Consider the following 20,808-nt stretch of genomic DNA (forward strand, 5'->3'; position numbering starts at 1 on the left):
CCTATAGTAAACGTTTGACCTCTGTTATTGCCAACAAAGGTTATGTTACAAAGTATTGAGTTGCATTTTTGTTATTGATCAAATACTTATTTTCCACCCTGATTTACGAATAAATTCTTTACAAATCCTACCATGTGGATTCATGGATTTTTTTTTTTTTTTTTTTCACATTCTGTCTCTCACAGTTGAAGTGTACCTCTGGTGCAAATTACTGACCTCTATCATCATTTTAGGTGGGGGAACTTGCACAATCGGTGACTGACTAAATACTTTTTTGCCCCACTGTATTTAAAAAATAAAGCAGGAGCAAAACAAAGTTTGGTACTCACATTTTTATCATCAATCAAACCCATCGAAGTCCTCATCCTCTGTGTCTGAATTGAACAGCTGCGCTGAATCTCCATCAAACATGCCAAGTTCACTTTCTTCACTGTCAGAGTCACTTTCCGTGCCGTGCGGCTCCTCGGAAATGATGCCGGCTTTTGCGAAAGCTCGAACAACAGTGCCAGCAGACATGTTAGCCCAAGCATCTACAATCCATTGGCAAATTGTGGCGTAACTCGCCCGGCGCTGCCTTCCACTCTAGGTGAAACTGGTCTCCATCGGTCATCCATCGCTCCCAGGCCGCTCGCAGCCTTACTTTGAACGGGCGGTTCACACCGATGCCCAGCGGTTGGAGTTCCTTTGTCAGGCCTCCCGGAATTACCGCAAGCTCACGGTTCATTTGTTTCACTAGTTTTTTCACATCGGCTGTGAGATGGGCACGCATAGAGTCACAGATTAAGAGCGATGGTGATGCGTGGAAAAAACCACCTGGTCTCCTTACATACACCTCCCTCAGCCACTCTTTCATCATTTCCTCATCCATCCAGCCCTTTTCATTTGCTTTAATGATGATTCCTGCTGGAAACTTCTCTTTAGGCAAAGTCTTTCGCTTAAAAATCACCATAGGCGGCAGTTTCTGTCCATTAGCATGGCAGCCAAGCACAACAGTGAAAGAAGACTTTTCGTGCCCCGTTGTGCGTATCGCTACCATGCTGGTCCCCTTCTTCTCCACAGTGTGACTCACCGGGATGTCAAAAGTGAGCGGGACCTCGTCCATGTTTGTGATGTGGCTGGGCTGGATGTTTTTGTCGCCGATGTGTTTGCTGCAGTAAGAGCGGAAGATGGCCAGCTTTTCCTTATAATCCGCTGGAAGTTTCTGCGCTACCGTAGTCCCGGTCCTGATGGAAAAATGGCACCGTTTCATAAAACGAAAGCACCAAGACGGACCTCCTTGGAAATGTTCAATTTTCATCTCTTCAGCTAGTGAAACTGCTTTTAGCCGAATGGTGACCGTCGAAACGCTTCTCCCGCTCGTTCTTTGCTCGATGATCCACCGCTCGAGTCTCGGGCCACCTCGCCTTATGTCCGCGGAAACTCAGCTGTGTTTTCTTGACCTGCCGGAGCTTGTTTTCTAGCTTCCTCCGTTTGCGAACCATCGATTCGTTAATCTTAAATTCTCTCGCGGCTGCTCGATTTCCATGTTCCTCCGCATAGCTGATGGCCTTCAGTTTAAACTGTGCTTCATAAGCGTGTCTCTTTGCCATTTTCAGGGTTGTTAAAACAACGATGTTCCACATAATGCACATACCTGTCCTTTTAGACAGGTATGTGCGATTGTCCGGTATATACGATCAACGCCCACACTTCACCCTTTAGCGTTCTCATGGTGTTCTCTACTACGTCCTCCTTACAACACGCTATTGGGCGCGCCGTACTTTTTGAAGAAAATCTAAGACTTTTAAGTGCGCCTTATGGTTGTGAAAATACGGTACATAAGAACAGCTTTACTGTGAGTTCTGCTGTATCAGACTAGAGTCTGTAAACGCTGGGAAGCTAACGGATGTCAACGTTGGGCACATTAGCTGATTGCACATATACTGGTTTTCTTATAGTTCTGGTATGCTGCTGTCAGAAATGCCAGTAATCCAGTGAGCCTCAGTTCCTCTCGCACTGGGAGTGCACAGTTTGGGTCACCTCAGTGTTTAAACTGACATTTTAGACCCTGTTACAACTCTGGTGGCCTGGTTCCTCAATAGTTAAACATTTGAAAGCACTGGAAATTGCACGTCTCTGCAGCTTAAAAAAATGCTACAAATGCTCTGTCCTTCTTATTGCTTTATATTTAATCTGTACTGTATAATGTAGCTACTCTGCAGTGTTTTAAACATGAAAATGTTTGTCTTTGCAGGAGATGATGCAGATCTTTGCAGTGAGTTGCTTCAGGAGTCTCTGGATGCCCTGCGAGCGCTGCCCGAGGCGACACTGTTTGATGAGGGAACTGTGTCATCAGTGTGGCTGGAGGTTGTCGAGAGGGCCACAAAGTTCTTGAGGTCTGTTGTTTTATCAGTTGTACATAATGTTTAATCCCCAAATTTTGCAAGATAAATAACATCTCGTCTTATAAATTGCATAACTTTGTGTGATTCTCATCTCTTGTCTCCTTTGTGAACAGTGATGTACATGGAAGTGCCAGCATCAAATGTAACATTCCCCTTCAGGATCAACATCTAGCCTTGGCCATCCTGCTGGAGCTGGCTGTTCAGAGGGGAACACTCAGGTAACCAGATCTCCTTATTACCTGTTTATTTGTTAATGCCAAATCTAACTTTTCTGCTCATCTGTTGTTATGTCCTACCAGTCAGCTGCTGTCTGCTGTTCTGCTGCTTTTGCGTCTGTGGGAAAGTGGCACCAGAGAGATGGACAATGAGCGCTCCACGCAGGGAACCAGTGCTCCATTACTGCCGCTCCTGCAGCGCTTTCAGAACATACATAGCAGCAAGGAGGAGCCCGTTCCTGAAGAGGAAGCTGAGGTGGAAATTTTCTTTTCCCAGCTGGTTTCTAAAAGAAAATAAGACATGGGCTGACTGGAGATTGATTTCAATTTTTATTTTATTACCATATCATGCATAAAACATGACACCAGTAAAAGGAGAGATCAGAAACAAATAACCCAACTTGAAGTCTTTCCCTAGCACTGAAATGGAAACGGCCAACTTAAAAGCACCAATTTGTTTGTCAAACTGTCTCAGATATTTCATAAAATATGCCATAATCAGAAAATTACACAAAAAAAATGTAATCCATTCTCAACTGCTACTAATTCACATAGTTCACACGTCCTGCTGTCCTCTGGGATGCTTTTAAATCTCCTGCCTTCCTCTTCAAACTGTGCTTCTTGTCCAGTTTGCAGTATCATAGAGCTCAGAACTATATTTTGCTTAATTTGAATATATGTTCTCAAATTGGACTTTTAACAAAATATCTTGCACAACCTGTAGTTTTGCCTTTTCATTGGCTCTGAATGAATAATAATTCATGTTTTTACTTTGATTTAGTGCCAGCCTCCATCTCCAAACAGCAGCTATTTAATCTGCATTAAAAAGCAGTGTGAGGGCAGATGAAAAACTAAATGAAATTCATTGATTTAGAGAGGTAGATCTTTTATATTTATTTTAAACGGGGGGAGAAAAATTATAACCCTGTTATAATAAACAACATGCAGGAAAATCGAGACCATAAGAACAGATAAAGTGCTATCGATATAAATTGTGTTGATTCACGTCTCTCTTGGGAACACGTCTTAAAATGCCCTGTTTTTCTTTTTTTGTTTTTTTTTTTCCATTCATGGTTGAGAATGAAGCTAATTAATATTTCATGGATCTTTGCTGTGGTTTCCAGATCCTCACAGCCCCTCTGAGTCCAAATGAGAGTTTCCTGCGATACTTGACGTTGCCTCAGGATAACGACCTGGCTATCGATCTTCGTCAGACTGCTGTAGTAATCATGGCTCACCTGGACCGCCTAGCTTCTCCTTGCAGCCCTCCACACTGCAACTCGCCTACGTCACACAAGGTGACCCCTCTTTTTATTAGCTGTCACTGCTGAAGTGTTTGGTTCAGTTGTTTTTTACATTTTTAAGTATTACTTAAATCTGTCTTTTTTACGAGCATTATTCAGACCCCCACCTTCAGATTTGAATATGTGACTTGAATATGTGTTGCCTAAGTAGTTAATGCTCAAGCATAAACCAATACTGTCTTGTTTTGTTCCAGGGAACCTTGCAGGAAGTGATTGCCTGGGGCCTCTTGGGTTGGAAACTTTATGCCAATGTTAATGCACCCATTCAGTGCAAAGCCCTGTCGAGCCTCGGGGTCACACAGATTGTCTGTTCAGAAAAGGGGTTTCTTATCCTTTCCAGCAGCGGTGCTGTTTACAGCCAGAACTACAAGAGCACAACCCTGGTCAGTTCTGTCAGTTTCTCTGAGGTCGATCGTTTCATCTCTGCATCTGCAGCAGGTTGAGACTCTGAATTGTTTTGTTGCAGGCTCCCATGCTAATCCACGTTCTAAGCTCCAGAAAGATTGTGAAACTTGCAGCTCATCCTGATGGGCAGCATTACTTGGCCCTATCGTCCAACGGGGAGGTGTTCTCCTGGGGGTGCGGTGATGGTGGCCGGCTTGGACATGGAGATACCACGTAAGCAACCAGAGAAAAAACATGTCCATCCTTTAAAAAGGCTTACACACATTTTGTGCTTCCACCTTTTTGGGGGGGTGTATTAGTGGAGAGTATGTAGGTACAGACATACAACAAAGGGCATCAGGTTGGACTTGAACTCGAGCTGCTGCATTTTCAGCCTCGTGACAGTCGCTGTTATATTACCACTTTATTACACTGAATGTGTTTGTCTATTACAGATATAACAGTGGAGTTGTAGGTTTTTGGAGCATTAAATTAGATTTTGAAGATCTGTTTAAGTTAAATTATTGATGAAACAGGTGGTGCATTATTTCCCAAAATCTGGGACATTTCTATTAATGTTTTGTGCTCGTAGGCCAGAGACAGAATCAAAGGCTTCTGATGATAGAGTGAAATCCCCCAACCCTGCCAGTTCATTTTAAAAGAATCTGTGTTATTAGTAAAATCATAATGAAAATAAAAATATAAATGATAATTATTAATGGTAATGAGCTTCCTGAAAAATTTAGCCTTCTATTTTTACTTTATTTCAGATACCTAGAAGAACCTAAAATGATTGGAACCTTCAATGGAAAACAGGCCGGAAAGCATGTGGTGCATATTGCTTGTGGGAGCACATACAGTGCTGCGATCACTGCTGATGGCGAGCTCTATACATGGGGAAGAGGGAACTATGGTCGGCTTGGCCACGGTGAGCTCCAAATCAACTGCCCCTGATAGATATTCTTGACTTTTTTTTTTGGTCTCTTTGTCTTTACTAAAATTAGTTGTAATCTGTTGGGGTTTCTAGGCTCCAGTGAGGACCAGACTACTCCCATGGTAGTGACGGCATTCAAAGGGCTGAAGGTGGTGGATGTGGCATGTGGGAGTGGTGATGCCCAAACTCTTGCTGTGACAGAGAATGGTAAGCATGCTTCCTGTGGGTGATTAAAAATGCTGGAATTAAAATCCAGGAATTAATGTTTTTAAAATGTCTGTTAGTTAAATAATTGAACCCCCTTTAAAGTTTCATGTGAATTGCTTAGTGTTGTTGTGTCCGACCTGTGTCACCTATTACAAAACCATTAGCAACAGTAGCAGCTGGTGTGTTTCTTGCTTCTTGGTAGCCAGCATATCGGCCATTTTTAGCTTGATTTTTAATAATAGAAGCCACTAGAAATCACCCAGGCTACAGCGTTTAGCTCCTCAATCTGTTACCACAGGTCAGGTGTGGTCCTGGGGTGATGGAGATTATGGTAAACTGGGCCGAGGAGGCAGTGACGGCTGTAAGACACCCAAGCTGGTGGAGAAGCTGCAGGATCTGGACATAGTAAAGGTGTGCTGCGGAAGCCAGTTTTCAGTAGCCCTCACCAAAGATGGCCAGGTGTACACCTGGGGGAAGGGAGACAACCAGCGCCTTGGTCACGGCACCGATGAGCATGTCCGATACCCAAAGCTGCTTGATAGTTTACAGGGTGAGTGAGCTTGACCTTAACATTGATTTTCAGAAGCTTATTTAAAAAAACTAAAAAAACAAAAAAACAACAACAAACGTGTTGTTTGCAATCAGGAAAGAAAGTTGTGGACGTAGCTGTGGGGTCGACACACTGCTTGGCCCTCACTGATGATGGAGAGGTGCTCAGCTGGGGCAGCAATGACAAGCTACAGCACTTTGATACGCTCTTTTCCAATAAGAAGCAGCCTAAAGCTCTCCCGGGGCTCAACTCCAAACACATAGTTGGAATCTCCTGTGGACCCGGACAGGTAAGATACCATCACTGTTGGTCTCATAATGTTAGTAAAGAACGAGACACAGATCAGTTACCATTTGCTTGTTTTCAGAGCTTTGCCTGGTCCTCGAGCTCCGAGTGGTCTGTGGGGAAACGTGTGCCCTTCGTAGTGGATGTTTGCCCCATGAGTTTCGAGCAGTTGGACTTGCTCCTGCGGCAGGTCAGCGAGGGCATGGATGGCAGCTCAGACTGGCCCCCTCCGCAGGAGAAGGAGTGCATGGTAGTCGCCACACTCAACCTGCTCAGGCTCCAGGTAGGAAACGGCCTTTGAACGGGTGTGGTTTGATTGGAAATGCTTGTAGAAGTAGAATTTTTCCTCTGCATGTTTGTTTTGTGATGGAGCAAATTATTTGATATTAAGTCTATATCATACAATATTACTGGAGAGGAACAGAATTGTTTTGGTGGGTATGTGCTGTTTTTGAACAGCAGCTCTGTTTTTTTCACATCTGCATTTACTTTTTAGTTAACATTAATAACTTTGCAGTGGAAGAAGACTCCATCTCTTTAGTAAGAATTTCACTGTGTGATTTTTATTTTTTTTATTTATTTTTTTGGGGTTTTTTTTTTTTTTTTTTGATAGTCGGGCCTGAGTCATGTTGTGCTGGACTTGGTTCAAATTTTCTTGACATGCTTAAAGGGATGATTCAGTGAAAAGTCCAAATTTGTCTTAGACTTCCCCAAATTTTATTTATTTATTTATTTATTTATTTATTTTTCTTTTTCTTTTTTTTGGTCATACTTCTGTCCTGTGGTTCCCATTTCAAAGATTAAATGATCAACGAACTGAACAATCAAAGAAATGAAAGGAAATAATTATTTATTGCAGCCCTAAACCTTCACTGTTTTTCCTCAGTTGCATGCAGCCATCAGTAATCAGGTGGATCCAGAGGAGCTGGGGCTGGGCCTTGGAAGTGTGCTGCTCAACAACCTGAAACAAACAGTGGTGGTCCTAGCTAGCAATGCTGGGGTGCTCAACACAGTTCAAGCAGCTGCCCAGGCTGTCCTCCAGAGCGGCTGGTCCGTGCTGCTACCCACAGCTGAGGAAAGGGCAAGGGCTCTGTCCTCACTCCTGCCTAATGCTGGTGAGTACAAATCAAAACATCTGGTAACACTGATTCAGTATGAAAATAAACATTTAATAGTCCATTACCTGTGATCGGTTTGATGGAAGTGCCTGCAAAGGCTGAGTTTTTAATTTTTATTTTCTAGCATCTGGAAATGAGATGAGTGTGAGTCCCGGCCGGCGCTTCATGATCGACCTGTTGGTCAGCAGCTTAATGGCTGATGGAGGGTTGGAGTCTGCACTCAATGCAGCCATCACTGCTGAGATACAGGTCAGTGTAGTAAATGCACGAGTCAGCACTTGGTTGTCTGTTTGAAATGCTGAGTAAATTCTCTCTTGACTGATATTTGTATATGTGACACAAGGCTCACTCATTTGTTGGCACCCCCGGCACAGAATGCCAGTGCAATGCGATTTTAGTTTTGTTTTTTTGTTTTTTTTTTTCAGTGTGAAAAGTGGCAGCAGAAGTTGTAGCTGGAAGTGCATAGAAGGAAATAATGGTACCTTATGGGCCTCTGACAGTTGTTGAAGGCTGTGTTGCCACAATGCGTAATTGCGTTTCTGGGGAGGTGCACATCAGGTTACAGCGTAGTGTTTCAAAAGCACTTGTAATTACAATTTGCCTGTGGCATACATTTAACAATGTCTAAATCCCACTTTAGAGCACACATGGACAAAATTTGTGACCAAGGACCAGAACCGGCCCATCGAACATCTCCATGTGCTCCCTGACATCCTAAATGATGGTAATAATTTTGTGTATTATATTTTTTTTCATGATAGGACATTGAAGCAAAGAAGGAGGCTCAGAAAGAGAAGGAGATTGATGAACAGGAAGCTAATGCCTCCACCATACACCGGTGTCGCACCATGCTGGACAAAGACCTCATCAACACGGGCATCTATGAGTCGGCAGGGAAGCAAAGCTTGCCCCTTGTGCAGCTTGTACAGCAACTCCTGAGGTACCTTCACAAATTGTGCTGCATATACTCCTATAATGTGGTATAATACTTCACTCCCTGCTAGCATATTCATGGATTTAACTTCTGCAGAAACATCGCCTCCCAGACCATTGCAAGGCTAAAAGATGTTGCTCGTCGCATCTCAAACTATTTGGAGGCAGAGCATGTCAGTAAGGAGCGCTCTGCATCTCTGGACCTACTGCTGCGCTTCCAGAGGCTGCTGGTCAGCAAGCTTTACCTGGGAGTCAATGGCACAGAAAATGTTAATGGATACAGTAAGTCTCTTCTAGCTCTTTCGTTTGTGTAGACAGAGGTTACAAGCAAAGCAGTGCTGTCTCAGTGAGGTGGACAGTGAGGCTCATATGCATCCAATGTGTGGTTTGGCCATAAATCTGACATCAACCTAACCTGATGTGCCTTCTGTTCCAACCAGCTGATTGGTTCGGCACTGTGCCCGGTGTCCAAACATGCATGGGATGAGTGCTTTTGACTTTGTTAACTATCTCATATCTATTGAGGAAATGTTATTTCACAGTAATTGTTTTAATGGTTTTAGTCCCCACCGCTAATTAAGAATGAGTTGCAGAAATGCAGTGTGTGATTTCTCTGGTGCTTTTCTAGATCCTGAGCTCCTGGGTGTTGGTTCCTTGTTAAAAAAGTACATCGCTTTGTTGTGCACTCACATTGGAGACATCCTCCCAGTGGCAATAAGTATCGCTTCTACTGGTTGCCGCCACTTTGCCGAGGTCTCTCGTGTCATCGAAGGAGATCTAACTGGTAAAAAAAAAAATTTCCCTCAGATTTGTATTTCCAGCATATTTATGCTTTAGAGATGTTTGCAACACAGTACTGAATACTGTACTGTTTGTTCTTTGGTAGGAGTGCTTCTCCCTGAGCTGGTGGTGTCCATCATCCTTCTCCTCACCATTGACGCTGGTCTGATGCAGGAGACCGGCTCGATCCCTCTCCTGGCTGGACTCCTGGAACACTTGGACCGTTTCAACCACCTGGCTCCAGGACACGAGAGGGACGATAATGAGGATCTGGCCTGGCCAGGAATTATGGGTAAAACAACATCTATGTTTTACTTGAGTGACATCCTAAATTTTAGGGCAAAGATGAGATGCTACTCTGTGCGTTTCTTTTTAGACTGTAACTAGACTTTCTGCTGTGTTGGCAGGGTCTTTCTTTACAGGGCAGAGCTCCAAGAACAATGAGGAGGTTTCACTCATCCGCAAGGCTGACCTGGAGAATCACAACAAAGATGGTGGCTTTTGGACTGTAATAGATGGAAAAGTGTATGACATCAAAGACTTTCAGGCCCAGTCCCAGTCACTGACAGGAAACAGTGTCCTGGGTAAGACTAAACAGTAGTTTTGGAATGTAATGTGACATCCAGGATTATTTAAAATAACACAGGGACACCCTAAGTGCTCAGTGTTGTAAACATGGAAGCTCAGAGGCTGGACTTTGTCAAAGGGTTATAAGAGAACTGATGTCAGAACTCATGCCATTTGTTCTTTGCGGTTTAACAGCCCAGTTTGCAGGAGAGGACCCTGTGGTTGCTTTGGAAGCTGCTCTGCAGTTTGAAGACACTAGAGAGTCCATGCAGGCCTTCTGCGTTGGCCAATATATGGAGGTACCAGTTGTACTTTTATTTTAAACACAACTTCTTTTCTTTGTTGGTGGCTTTAGCCTTTGATATTGGGACTTTTTATCATTTTCAGCCTAACCAGGAGACGGTCACTACTCCAGACCTCAGCAGCCTTTCTTCTCCACTTATTGACACTGAGAGGAACATGGGACTGCTCCTGGGTCTGCACGCCTCCTACTTGGCCAAGAGCACCGCCCTGTCCCCCATGGAGATTGAATGTGCCAGTAGGTTTAATGGTTTTACATCAGCCTGGTTTAAAAATTCACACTTCAGGTTGGAATTAATTTAACACAAGTGTTTGCTCTCTGCACAGAATGGCTCCAGTCCTCCATATTTTCAGGGGGTTTGCAGACCAGTCAGATCCACTACAACTACAATGAGGAGAAGGACGAAGACCACTGCAGCTCACTGGGCACAACCACTCCTGATAAGACCAAACTTTATTCCCGCAGAATAACTCTCAGCGATCACGCACAGCCTTTCTTGCAGGCCATTGCTGACAACAACACTCAGGACCATACTGTGAAGGTACAAGCAAGGCAGAAATGCCTGAAGAGGTTGTTTCACAGTGAGAAGGAGGCTGATGGGTAATAATGTCATGTTTTGCTTTTTGTTTGGAATATTTTAGGACTTCCTATGCCAAATAGAGCGCTGCTGTAAGCAGTACCATCTTATTGCGCCCATCACCTTCCTCCCAGAGCACCCTGTGGAAGAAGTTGGTCGCCTGCTGCTCTGCTGCCTCCTCAAGCATCAAGACCTCGGTAACTTAGCAACTGAACCCAGAGTGGTCACCTGAGGAGAAATTAGAGGCTAATTATGGCTCACTAAAATGTGTTTTTTCTTCTTGTATTTAATTATACTGAGATTCACATGAGTTTCCTTCATGTAACACTGCTAATACCACACAAAGATATTTCCTAATGAAACTGATCGATGGTGAGTTGCATGTGAAGTTTTAAATAAAAATCTTTCCTGTCACAGGTCACGTTGCGCTCTCACTTGTCAGTCAATGTGCCTTGGGTGTGGACCAAGGAAAGCAGAGATCCCTCCCTAAATCTGTGATTGATGTATGCCGCATGGTCTACCAGGCAAAGTGTTCTCTAATTAAGGTATGCTTTCTGCTTGTGAAATATTTACACGTTATGCGCAGTTAAGCTGTGATGCAAAAGGAAGCAGGAAGATGAACGGAAATGCTAATGCAATGATTGCTTTGTCTTATCATAGACCCATCAGGACCAAGGCCGCTCTTATAAGGAGGTGTGCGCCCCTGTTATTGAGCGTCTGCGCTTTTTATTTAATGAGCTGCGTCCAGCTGTAAGCAACGACCTGTCTATAGTGTCCAAACTGAAGCTGCTGAGCTCCCAGCCACGCTGGAGGAGCATCACCCAGAAGCTCATCAGGGATCGTAGGAAAAAAAGAGGTGGGGCATCAAGAATCTACTGCAGGGTAACAGGTTTTTTAATTTATAATCCATCTACTCCTTTTGAATGTGAATGTTATCTTTTTTTCTTTTTTTTTTTTGTAGTGCCTAAGAAATCAGAGTCGGCTGATATTGAAGAGCCAAAGCTGGAGAATGAAGGGACCAATGAAGAGGAACTTAATGTTCACATCAGCCCCGCTCCTGCTGACAGGAAATCACCCACTGACAAAACAGCCAAGGTAGTTTAACAGGATTAGTTCATGAGATAAAAAAAATGGCCAAAAAAACATAAAGAAGATGGCTTCAGTTTAAAATCTATTCACCTTCATACACAACGAAAGTTTGGCTCAGTCTGAATTTGTAGATTTATTTATGTACATTTATGTTGCACTTTCATCCCTTGCAGTTGTAGCTAAAATATCAGAGCAGGACAGTGGAGTGTGTGTGTCTACAGAGTTTGTTGTCAACCTATTATTGCATGTCTTGGCAGCAAGACAAGTGGCAGCCGCTTCTTAACACTGTGGCCAGCGTCCAGAAGTATCGCTGGCTGAAGCACAGCGTTCAAGGTGCTTTCTCTCAGTCCAGCCTCATGGCCACCATCGTGGACTTTGCACTGAAAGAGGAGCCACTGGATGTGGAGAAAATGAGGAAGTGTCTTCTCAAGCAGGTGGGAGTCGGTGTGTGACAATGTTTTAAAGCAGAGTATATAAAACAGGCGGAAATTTGATTAATTCTGTTTCCTTATAGCTGGAGAGGGCTGAAGTGAGACTGGAAGGCATTGACACCATGCTGAAGCTGGCCTCTAAAAGCTTCTTGCTGCCGTCTGTGCAGTATGCAATGCTCTGCGGCTGGCAAAGAATCATACCAGAAGGGACCAACATTGGGTAGATCACCTGGTTCAAATCCATGTTAAAATTACACTTCTTGTTTGTTTCTTTTGAAGTTATTTGTAATAATCACATGACAGTTATTCTAATGATGTAATCCTGGTGCAATTTTTGTGTTTGTGTTTTTTTTCTCAGAGAGCCCTTGTCTGATTGCCTGAAGGATGTAGATCTGATCCCTCCCTTCAACCGCATGCTTTTGGAGGTGACGTTTGGAAAGTTGTATTCCTGGGCCATCCAGAACGTTCGTAACATCTTGCTTGAAGCAAGCGCTCGCTTCAAAGAGCTAGGTGAGTGCTGAAAAATAAGTGGTTAATTCATTTCACACTATTCTTGACCTGTTGTAGACAAACCAGCTGAATGACCACCTGTTCTTGTGACCAGGTGTGCAGCCAGTTCCTTTACAAACCATCACAAACGAGAACCCGGCGGGACCAAGCCTTGGAACCATTCCGCAGGCCCGCTTCCTTCTGGCCATGATACACATGCTGTCCCTGAAACACGGCTCTAACAGTCTCAGTCTGTTGCTGAATTCAGGCATATTGGCCCTCACTCAGAGTATTCTCAGACTGATAGGTGAGTAGTGTCCAGTCAAAGGCAACCCAGAATGAAATGAAGTGTGTACATATTGTTTGTTCGGTGTTTGATGCCTCTTTTCTGACGCTTCAGGACCGAGTACAGACAGCAGTGATGAGGACCTGAGTTTATGTGCACATGGAGGCTCAGCGACAGTCCTGGAGGAGTCCAGAAAAGAGGCAGCTCCCGCCCCTCTACCTGCCTCTGGCCCAGAGCTGGCTGCCATGATGAAGATAGGTACCAGAGTCATGAGGGGAGTCGACTGGAAATGGGGCGATCAGGTACCTAAATCAGTTTTTACTCTAGCTGCTTATTTTATGGACATATTTAACATTATGTGCGTGGTCTGTCCAGGACGGCCCAGCACCAGGTCTTGGCAGGGTCATTGGGGAGCTGGGTGAGGACGGTTGGATCAGGGTTCAGTGGGATACAGGCAGCACCAACTCCTACAGGATGGGCAAAGAGGGAAAGTATGACCTTAAACTTGCAGAGCCACCACCAGCAGCACAGCCCCCTGTTGAGGACTCGGACACAGAGGACGACACAGGTCAGTTTAAAGGACAGGCTCAGTAGAGATCCTCACAGCTACAGGTAAAGTGTGATGTTCCAGTAATCACCTGTTATGTCCTTTATACAGAGGGAGAGCTGATTGAGAAGAGCAGCCATCCTACGGCAATGATGCTAACCAGCACAGTCAACCTGCTGAAGACACTGTCACTCTCAGCTGGAATCCATGCTGAGGTGCTTCAGTCAGATGCTACACGGACCCTGTGTGGCCTTCTCAGGATGCTTGTGGAAAGTGGCGCTAATGACAAGTCTGGTAATTGGATTGCCGTTTTCTTTTTCCTAAGGTCTTATATTGAACAGCATGTTATTCTAACCTGACCTCCTCTGTGCTGTCAGGCTGTCACGCGCACAGATTGGTGTCTCGGGAGCAGCACAGGAGCTGGTGTACCCTCGGCTTCATACGCAGCATTGCTCTCATGCCGCAGATGTGCAGCACCCTCAGTACCTCTGCGTGGATCGGACTGCTCATCCGAATTGTTGAGGGACACCAGTCCTTCAATGCTATTACCTTGCAGAGACAGGTTGAGTACCAGGATTTGCTTCCTCTGCTATTAATGATGCCATTCTTTAGTACTAGAAAACTCTATCCTGTTACGTAGAGAAATGTGTTGTTCATTGTTAAATATAGTTATAGGAAGCATATTATTAAATTATTTTGGGTTCTAAACAGAGATTTGTTAACTGCAGTTTGTCAAACTAAGAGAAAAATCACGAAGAATTAGATTCTCAACATTTACAGTTAATCTTTCCATTAACTGTAGTTTAGATGAAAGGTTTTGCTTCTTCTCACTCCTACAGTCCAAAAACAAGTTAAAGAAACAGCTTTTGTAGTTTCTACAGAAGCACATAATTTATTTTTGTTGATCAACCAGTAAATTAGCCACACAATCTGAGTGGAGATGTCATCTTTTCTCTCATTCACCCTGTGTTTCCAGATCTTGGCACTACGTCTCCTTCAGGCGGTCCTGCCTTCATGGGACAAAACGGAGCGCTCTCAGGACATGAAGTTCCTGGTGGAGAAGTTGTTTGGCTTTTTGGGAAGCTTGCTGAGCACCTGCTCATCAGACCTGCCACTCCTCCGAGGTGCTGCAATGGTTCAGGCTTAAAGTAACAAATGCAATGCTGTTGTTGTCATTGTATTTTTAATTGGTTGTTCCTTCTCAGAAGGTTCCCTGAGAAGGAGGAAGTCCCGCCCACAGGCGTCTCTAACAGCCACTCACAGCAGCACGCTGGCAGAGGAGATTGTGGCTGTTCTGCGTACTCTGCACTCTCTCAGTCAGTGGAACAGCCTGATAAATGATTACATCAACAACCAGCTGAGCTCCATCGCAGATGTTATGGCAAGCTGCCAATCTGAAGTGGTAAGATTTATTGTGGCATTATGAGTCCAATTACCGTGTTGCTTAAATGTTAACTTACAACAGTGCTTTTATTCTGCCAGTCAGCTCTAACAAAGCGATAATTATAAATGTCCAGAACTGTCAGTGTTTCCTGGAGGAGTGTTTCCCTGATTTGGAGGGTCCCAGAGTGGGCAGTCTGATGGCAGTGCTGGCGGTGATTGGTGGGATCGACGGGCGCCTCAGGCTTGGTGGCCAAGTCGTTCACGAGGAGTATGGAGAGGGAACGGTCACACGCATCACCCCAAAAGGGCGCATCACTGTCCAGTTTCATGAGATGAGAACCTGCAGAGTTTGCTTGCTCAGCCATCTTAAAACGGTGCGGGAATGCTCAGATACTCACAGATGCATTGAAACTGGCTCCACTTAGCAGTCTGACTTTATTTAATGTTTCTACTCTTTAGCTTCCTGCCATATCCTTCAGTGTGCAGAACCTGCCATTCACTGAACCCATGTTGGCTGTTTGGGCCCAGCTGGTCAGCCTGGCTGGAAGCAAACTGGAAAAACAACGCATGAAAAAGTCACTTAGCCGAGGGCTTACAGGTGCAGACTTGATTGCCTTGCATGTAACTGAAATAAACAAACGAACAATTTTTAAGAAAAATCATCGACTCTGTTTACAGCAGTATGTTTTATAGTATTCTGGCAATATTTGAGACACTGAAAGCGTTTGTTTGGTCACAGACTGAAAGTTTAGTGGGTGTAATCAATGCTGTTGTTTCCAGCCGACCAGGTGGACCTCTCTTTGCTGCGGTGCCAGCAGCTGAGGCTTTATGTTTTAAAGGCAGCTCGGGCCCTGCTGTCTCATCAGGACAAACTCAGGCAGATCCTCTCCCAACCTGCAGTGGTGGACATAGGACCCAATCCCAGTGGTAAGACCTCACCCAGTGAAAGGCTAGGTTAGTACATCTTAAAAATGGACTGAGGAAGTTTGATCATTAGGGACTATTACTGCTGTTTGATGCAGTTTAGTGATTTCAAGGTTCAGTTCACAGGACATTACTGAGATATCAGATGTGTTTCCATACTTGGAGCAAATTCTAGCCATTTAAGGTTTGAAGGCCTTGCACACTGTGGGTGTTTTCTTAAAATGTACAGCAAGTTGCTGATCAGAGTTTAAATCTTTATTTGCTTACCTTTGAAGTGAAAATGTAGAGTTCGATTTAACCTTAAGGTCGAGGGCACGGATCAAGTTTAGGAAAATCTTGTGAATGCAATAACTTGAGAAATAGGCAACATAGGATTTTAAAATTTCTACCATAGGTGCATCTACTATGAGGCTGAGGGGTACCACTGGTAGCCACCAGAATTTTTTTTTTTTCAATCTAGATCTTGTCCAGAACTTGTCTGTCTCTCTATGTGCAGAGGATCCAGTGGTTTCATCTCCTGATGTGGGCGACTTGTCTCCTGAGGGACCTCTGCCTCCACTGATTCTCCTGCAGCAGCTGCTTTCTGCCGCCACACAGCCTTCTCCCATCAAAGCCATTTTTGACAGGCAAGAGATGGAGGTATGTCAGTCTAGCTGATTGCAGACAGCTGGTGTCAGCGGTAATGTTGCTGATGTATTCGGTGTGACTTTGACGTTATATGTATGTGCAGGCGGCAGCTCTGGCAGTGTGTCAGTACCTGGCTGTGGAATCTGCCCACCCATCCTCGCCGCTGTTTGAGGAAAGCAGCTCTAGTGAAGCCACCACACCCATCACCACGCAGCACATCAGACCACCCAAACAGAAGAAACAGAAGTCCTCCCCTATCCCGCCCTTACCAATAGTTGGCCAGCTCATGGAGATGGGATTCCCTCGGAAAAACATCGAGTTTGCCTTGAAATCTCTGTCTGGGACTACAGGCAATGCCTCCGGTATCCCAGGTATCTTATCACATGAGTGCTTGGTAGCGCTATAGATAATTTAATGTGAAATTACACATATCTGGAAAAGGTACCCACGTACATTAAAGGCCTGTAGGTCAGGAAATGTTAATAATATGAAGGTAACATTTTTCAGTGGATCCATTAAATATATATTAAAGTTCTTGTGCATTTTAAAAACAAAACAAAAAAACAAACAGCTGATTTTGAAAAGATACAGTATGAGATACCGATTTGTTTTTCATAAAACAAGGCCTGCTTGCCTCATGATGTTTAGACATTTACCTCAGGAGAGTAACTGAGCATATCCATCAGGTGTTGAGACTCTGGTGAGCTGGCTGCTCGACCATCCAGACGTTCATGTCACTGAGCTGTCAGATGCCGACACTGTGTCTGATGAATACTCAGATGAGGAGGTGCTGGAGGAGCTGGAGGAGGCAGAGCCGGCATTCTCTGTGGTGTGTTCCTTACTCTTTTATTTCTGGTGTGACCCGCACAGTTACATGTCCCTCAGCTTGTCAGATTCAATTATTAATACCTTCATATATGATTAAAATACGTGTCTGTCACATTAGCCTTCAGGTGCAGTTGTGACTGAAAGCCAGATATTTAAGAAGAGATCTGATTTCCAAAGCAACGATGATTACGCTGTTTATGTGAGAGAGAACATTCAGGTGAGAGTGTTTGCTTTTGTATGTTTTCTGAATCTGCCTTAAAGACATGATGAATTGGTGTTACGACTCAGCGGCTTCCCTACAGGTGGGGATGATGGTGAAGTGCTGCAGAACGTACGAGGAAGTGTATGATGGCGATGTGGGCAAAGTGATTAAGCTGGACAGAGATGGGCTTCATGACTTGAATGTGCAGTGTGACTGGCAAAATAAAGGAGGAACATACTGGGTTCGCTACATCCACATCGAGCTGCTTGGTAAGATAACAGTTAATGTGATGCTTTGCAGGCATGCTAATAACAGGAAGTAAATAGACATAAGAAACCCGTGTCTCTGATTTTGCCGTTTCAGGATTCCCACCACAGAGTTCTCCTTCTCACATAAAGATTGGTGACAAAGTGAGGGTGAAGCCCACAGTCACAACACCAAAGTACAAGTGGGGCTCTGTCACACACAGGAGTGTGGGGGTGGTTAAAGGTAAGCAGAGTCACTCCAGTCTTAAGACAGAGTATCATCTGTTTTTCTTTGAATTGAATTGAAAATTTTATTTCAGTCAACAACAACAACAGATTTTTCTTCTGTTATTGTAACTTGAATCCACAGTTTATTGTGCTAATAGAGCCTCATTGTTTGTTTTTTAGCTTTCAGTGCCAATGGAAAAGATGTGATTGTCGACTTTCCACAGCAGTCCCACTGGACTGGTTTGTTGTCTGAGATGGAACTGGTCCCCAGTGTTCATCCTGGAGTGAGGTAAAGATGTACTAAATTGGTATCTTAGTATGTTGTGAGTAGCAATGTGAGGGATTAGTTGTCCAGATTTTTATATATTGCTTAGTAGCAGAAATACTTATTGGTTAAACTAATTGTTTATATTTTAACAGTTGCTAAGACATCATCCACCACTAGCTTGGTGTCAATTTGTTAACAAGCTTTAGACGAAGGGGTCAGTCAAGCAGATCACAGCTACATGAAGTTCCTGCAGATGTTGAAAATCAACATCATCAGAATAAAATGACCACTGTACTTGAGCAGTAACCACATCCCACACAGGTGTTTCAGCATTAACCTGCGAGGAAAGTCTCCTTCTGAGCAACGAGGCCAATATTTCTAGAAGATCCACTTACCTTGTTCTGAGCAGTTTCACGTGGGAATTTATTTTTATTTATTTTAAATATATCTGTAGTCTTTGCACATGGTTTTGAGTAACCGAGTCATTATTTCTGGAAAGGTACATTTGAAGCTGAGGTATTCAGATCTAATTTTTTGATGCTTTGAGCAGCACAGAGTGAGTATATTCAAGAAGAGGGAGGTCTATAGTTTGCTTTCAAAGCTAAGAAACTTGCAGTGAAATAAATGGACCAAGACCCATAAGGAAAATAGGTGAATTAGATTTTGCTTGAACTGAACATTTTACATGAAACCCTATTGCTTTCTCCAGATGTGACGGCTGCCAGATGTTTCCTATTAATGGCCCCAGATTTAAATGTAAAAATTGTGACGACTTTGACTTCTGTGAAAACTGCTTCAAGACACGCAAACACAACACCAGACATTCCTTTGGCAGGATCAATGAGCCTGGTTAGTCCTACATTCGCCAACATAAAATTCTGTGGTGGTTCTACGTACGTGTGCATAAACCTGTCCTCCACCTTCTCCACAAACAGGCCAGTCTCCGGCTTTCTGTGGGCGTTCAGGAAAACAGCTAAAGAAGCACCACAGCAGCCAGCGTGGGATGCTGATTGACGATTGGTCTCGAGCCGTCAAGAGCCTCAACGTGTCGTCGTCGGTTAACCAGGCTTCGCGCCTCATCGACTGCAGTGATCAGTGTTGGCAGTCCTCTGGCTCACAGGGGAAGGTAAGAGCGAATTGCATAGTCTAATAGGCTGGATGACAGCCTGATTAGTTTGCTTTATTAACGTTTAATATTTTCTTTTTCTTTGCAGCACTGGATTCGTCTTGAGCTTTTCCCAGACGTTCTTGTTCACAGGCTGAAGATGATCGTAGACCCGGCGGACAGCAGCTACATGCCCTCGTTAGTGGTGGTGTCAGGTGAGTTCAGATGTTTTTTGTTTTATGTAAAATTGTACTGATTTTAGTATTTTTTTCCCTTTTGTTTGAGCAGATGACAGTTTAATTTTAAACTTTGAGACCAATTGTTTGTTTTTTAGCATTTTGATCATTCTGACATTTTTATCACGCAGGTGGAAACTCTTTGAACAACTTAATTGAACTCAAGACAATTAACATCAATCCCACTGACACCACTGTCCTCCTCCTTTGTGACTGCACTGAGGTTTGTCTGCTTCAATAACTGACTGACTGCTTCTAATTGTTTTTGTTTTCCCCCTAAGCTCAAGTGTCGTAATAACTTTATATAAACACCCCCAACAGTATCACAGGTACATTGAGATTGCAATCAAGCAATGCCGCAGCTCTGGTATCGACTGCAAGATTCACGGACTCGGCATTGTGGGACGCATTAGAGCTGAGGATGAAGACCTGGCTACAGTCCCTTTCCTGGCCTCTGACAATGAAGAAGAGGATGATGAAAAAACTGCAGCTGGGAGGTGAGATGAGGCAGAATTATTTCCAGGTTCCAATCATACATATGTGCGATTTGCTTTCCAGGGGATAGCCTGTGAGTTTGTGGTTCTACCATGTGGCCTGTCACCGAACCCAATGATGTTTGTGAGATGCACTGAGGCAGCAGTGGGTACTACTCAGCAAAAGGACATTTGAGTAGCAGCACACATCAAAAACTGGCTGCTGCCAGCTCCTACCTGTCAACAGGAAGAGAATTTAGACTTCCAGATAAATGTGGAACAGAGCGTATTGAGACCCACTGAACATATTAACTTCACAGCGCTCAGACTTGATGCCCTCCAGTGAAGACTTTCTCCAGACAGACTGGTGACGATGCAGTCAACCATAGCTCTTTGTTGCAGGGCAGCTCTGTTACCCTCAGACAGTGCCAGAGGCTGCTGAGCCTGATGGATTCCTCTTTAGCAGAGATACCGCTGGGTACATGAGAGGTTTTCAGCTCTGAGTGGCCTCACTGGGATTAGACCGTCATCGTGACTCCCTCCATGGACTGCTCAGGTCAGACTCTGGGCATGGTTTTAGCCAGGAAGGTGGTCTCCATAGATGCCTCCCTTGTGGACCAGGGTGAACTTATGAGGGGAGAACAGTGAATGATCGTTAGGCCCCCCACAGACAGTTCATGCACATAAACTGTCTGGAACTGCTGGCAGTTTATCAGTCGCTAAAACATTTGCTCTCTTGGCTGAAAGGGCATCATGTTTTAGTGAGGTCAGATGCTTCCACTGTTATGGCTTATATCAATAGAAATGGGGATCTGAGGTCACGTAGATTACACACACTGGCCCACTGACTGTTAGTCAGCAGTCATCTATAGTCATTGACAGCGACTTGTGTTTGGAGAATTTTGAAC

The 20,808-nt window shown here is 44.2% G+C and overlaps 1 protein-coding gene across 4 annotated transcripts in view; it reads left to right on the forward strand.

Annotated features, from left to right (window-relative positions):
* herc2 (HECT and RLD domain containing E3 ubiquitin protein ligase 2) overlaps positions 1-20,808 on the forward strand; it is a 55,941-nt gene that overhangs the window by 13,667 nt on the left and 21,466 nt on the right. For 2 of the 4 annotated variants that reach the window (XM_026159793.1, XM_026159792.1), the window contains 50 exons: positions 2,234-2,375; positions 2,498-2,602; positions 2,684-2,855; positions 3,724-3,897; positions 4,098-4,286; positions 4,370-4,521; positions 5,058-5,215; positions 5,315-5,428; positions 5,727-5,978; positions 6,074-6,267; positions 6,346-6,546; positions 7,150-7,378; positions 7,506-7,630; positions 8,143-8,321; positions 8,412-8,596; positions 8,943-9,098; positions 9,201-9,386; positions 9,502-9,678; positions 9,857-9,960; positions 10,049-10,199; positions 10,289-10,503; positions 10,604-10,736; positions 10,957-11,084; positions 11,200-11,395; positions 11,501-11,634; positions 11,886-12,062; positions 12,143-12,279; positions 12,418-12,569; positions 12,664-12,855; positions 12,949-13,136; positions 13,210-13,402; positions 13,493-13,675; positions 13,759-13,943; positions 14,358-14,505; positions 14,587-14,783; positions 14,899-15,138; positions 15,224-15,362; positions 15,545-15,691; positions 16,185-16,327; positions 16,419-16,686; positions 17,002-17,144; positions 17,262-17,360; positions 17,446-17,614; positions 17,709-17,834; positions 17,999-18,107; positions 18,796-18,935; positions 19,022-19,212; positions 19,301-19,406; positions 19,559-19,650; positions 19,749-19,924. In XM_026159793.1, coding sequence (XP_026015578.1) covers positions 2,234-2,375; positions 2,498-2,602; positions 2,684-2,855; positions 3,724-3,897; positions 4,098-4,286; positions 4,370-4,521; positions 5,058-5,215; positions 5,315-5,428; positions 5,727-5,978; positions 6,074-6,267; positions 6,346-6,546; positions 7,150-7,378; positions 7,506-7,630; positions 8,143-8,321; positions 8,412-8,596; positions 8,943-9,098; positions 9,201-9,386; positions 9,502-9,678; positions 9,857-9,960; positions 10,049-10,199; positions 10,289-10,503; positions 10,604-10,736; positions 10,957-11,084; positions 11,200-11,395; positions 11,501-11,634; positions 11,886-12,062; positions 12,143-12,279; positions 12,418-12,569; positions 12,664-12,855; positions 12,949-13,136; positions 13,210-13,402; positions 13,493-13,675; positions 13,759-13,943; positions 14,358-14,505; positions 14,587-14,783; positions 14,899-15,138; positions 15,224-15,362; positions 15,545-15,691; positions 16,185-16,327; positions 16,419-16,686; positions 17,002-17,144; positions 17,262-17,360; positions 17,446-17,614; positions 17,709-17,834; positions 17,999-18,107; positions 18,796-18,935; positions 19,022-19,212; positions 19,301-19,406; positions 19,559-19,650; positions 19,749-19,924 — 8,191 coding nt within the window. The remainder of the gene's footprint in view (positions 1-2,233; positions 2,376-2,497; positions 2,603-2,683; positions 2,856-3,723; positions 3,898-4,097; positions 4,287-4,369; positions 4,522-5,057; positions 5,216-5,314; positions 5,429-5,726; positions 5,979-6,073; positions 6,268-6,345; positions 6,547-7,149; positions 7,379-7,505; positions 7,631-8,142; positions 8,322-8,411; positions 8,597-8,942; positions 9,099-9,200; positions 9,387-9,501; positions 9,679-9,856; positions 9,961-10,048; positions 10,200-10,288; positions 10,504-10,603; positions 10,737-10,956; positions 11,085-11,199; positions 11,396-11,500; positions 11,635-11,885; positions 12,063-12,142; positions 12,280-12,417; positions 12,570-12,663; positions 12,856-12,948; positions 13,137-13,209; positions 13,403-13,492; positions 13,676-13,758; positions 13,944-14,357; positions 14,506-14,586; positions 14,784-14,898; positions 15,139-15,223; positions 15,363-15,544; positions 15,692-16,184; positions 16,328-16,418; positions 16,687-17,001; positions 17,145-17,261; positions 17,361-17,445; positions 17,615-17,708; positions 17,835-17,998; positions 18,108-18,795; positions 18,936-19,021; positions 19,213-19,300; positions 19,407-19,558; positions 19,651-19,748; positions 19,925-20,808) is intronic. The other 2 variants (XM_026159794.1, XM_026159796.1) reach the window with 2 other exon arrangements.

Source organism: Astatotilapia calliptera, chromosome 23 (assembly GCF_900246225.1).
Source record: "Astatotilapia calliptera chromosome 23, fAstCal1.2, whole genome shotgun sequence".
NCBI lineage: Eukaryota > Metazoa > Chordata > Actinopteri > Cichliformes > Cichlidae > Astatotilapia > Astatotilapia calliptera.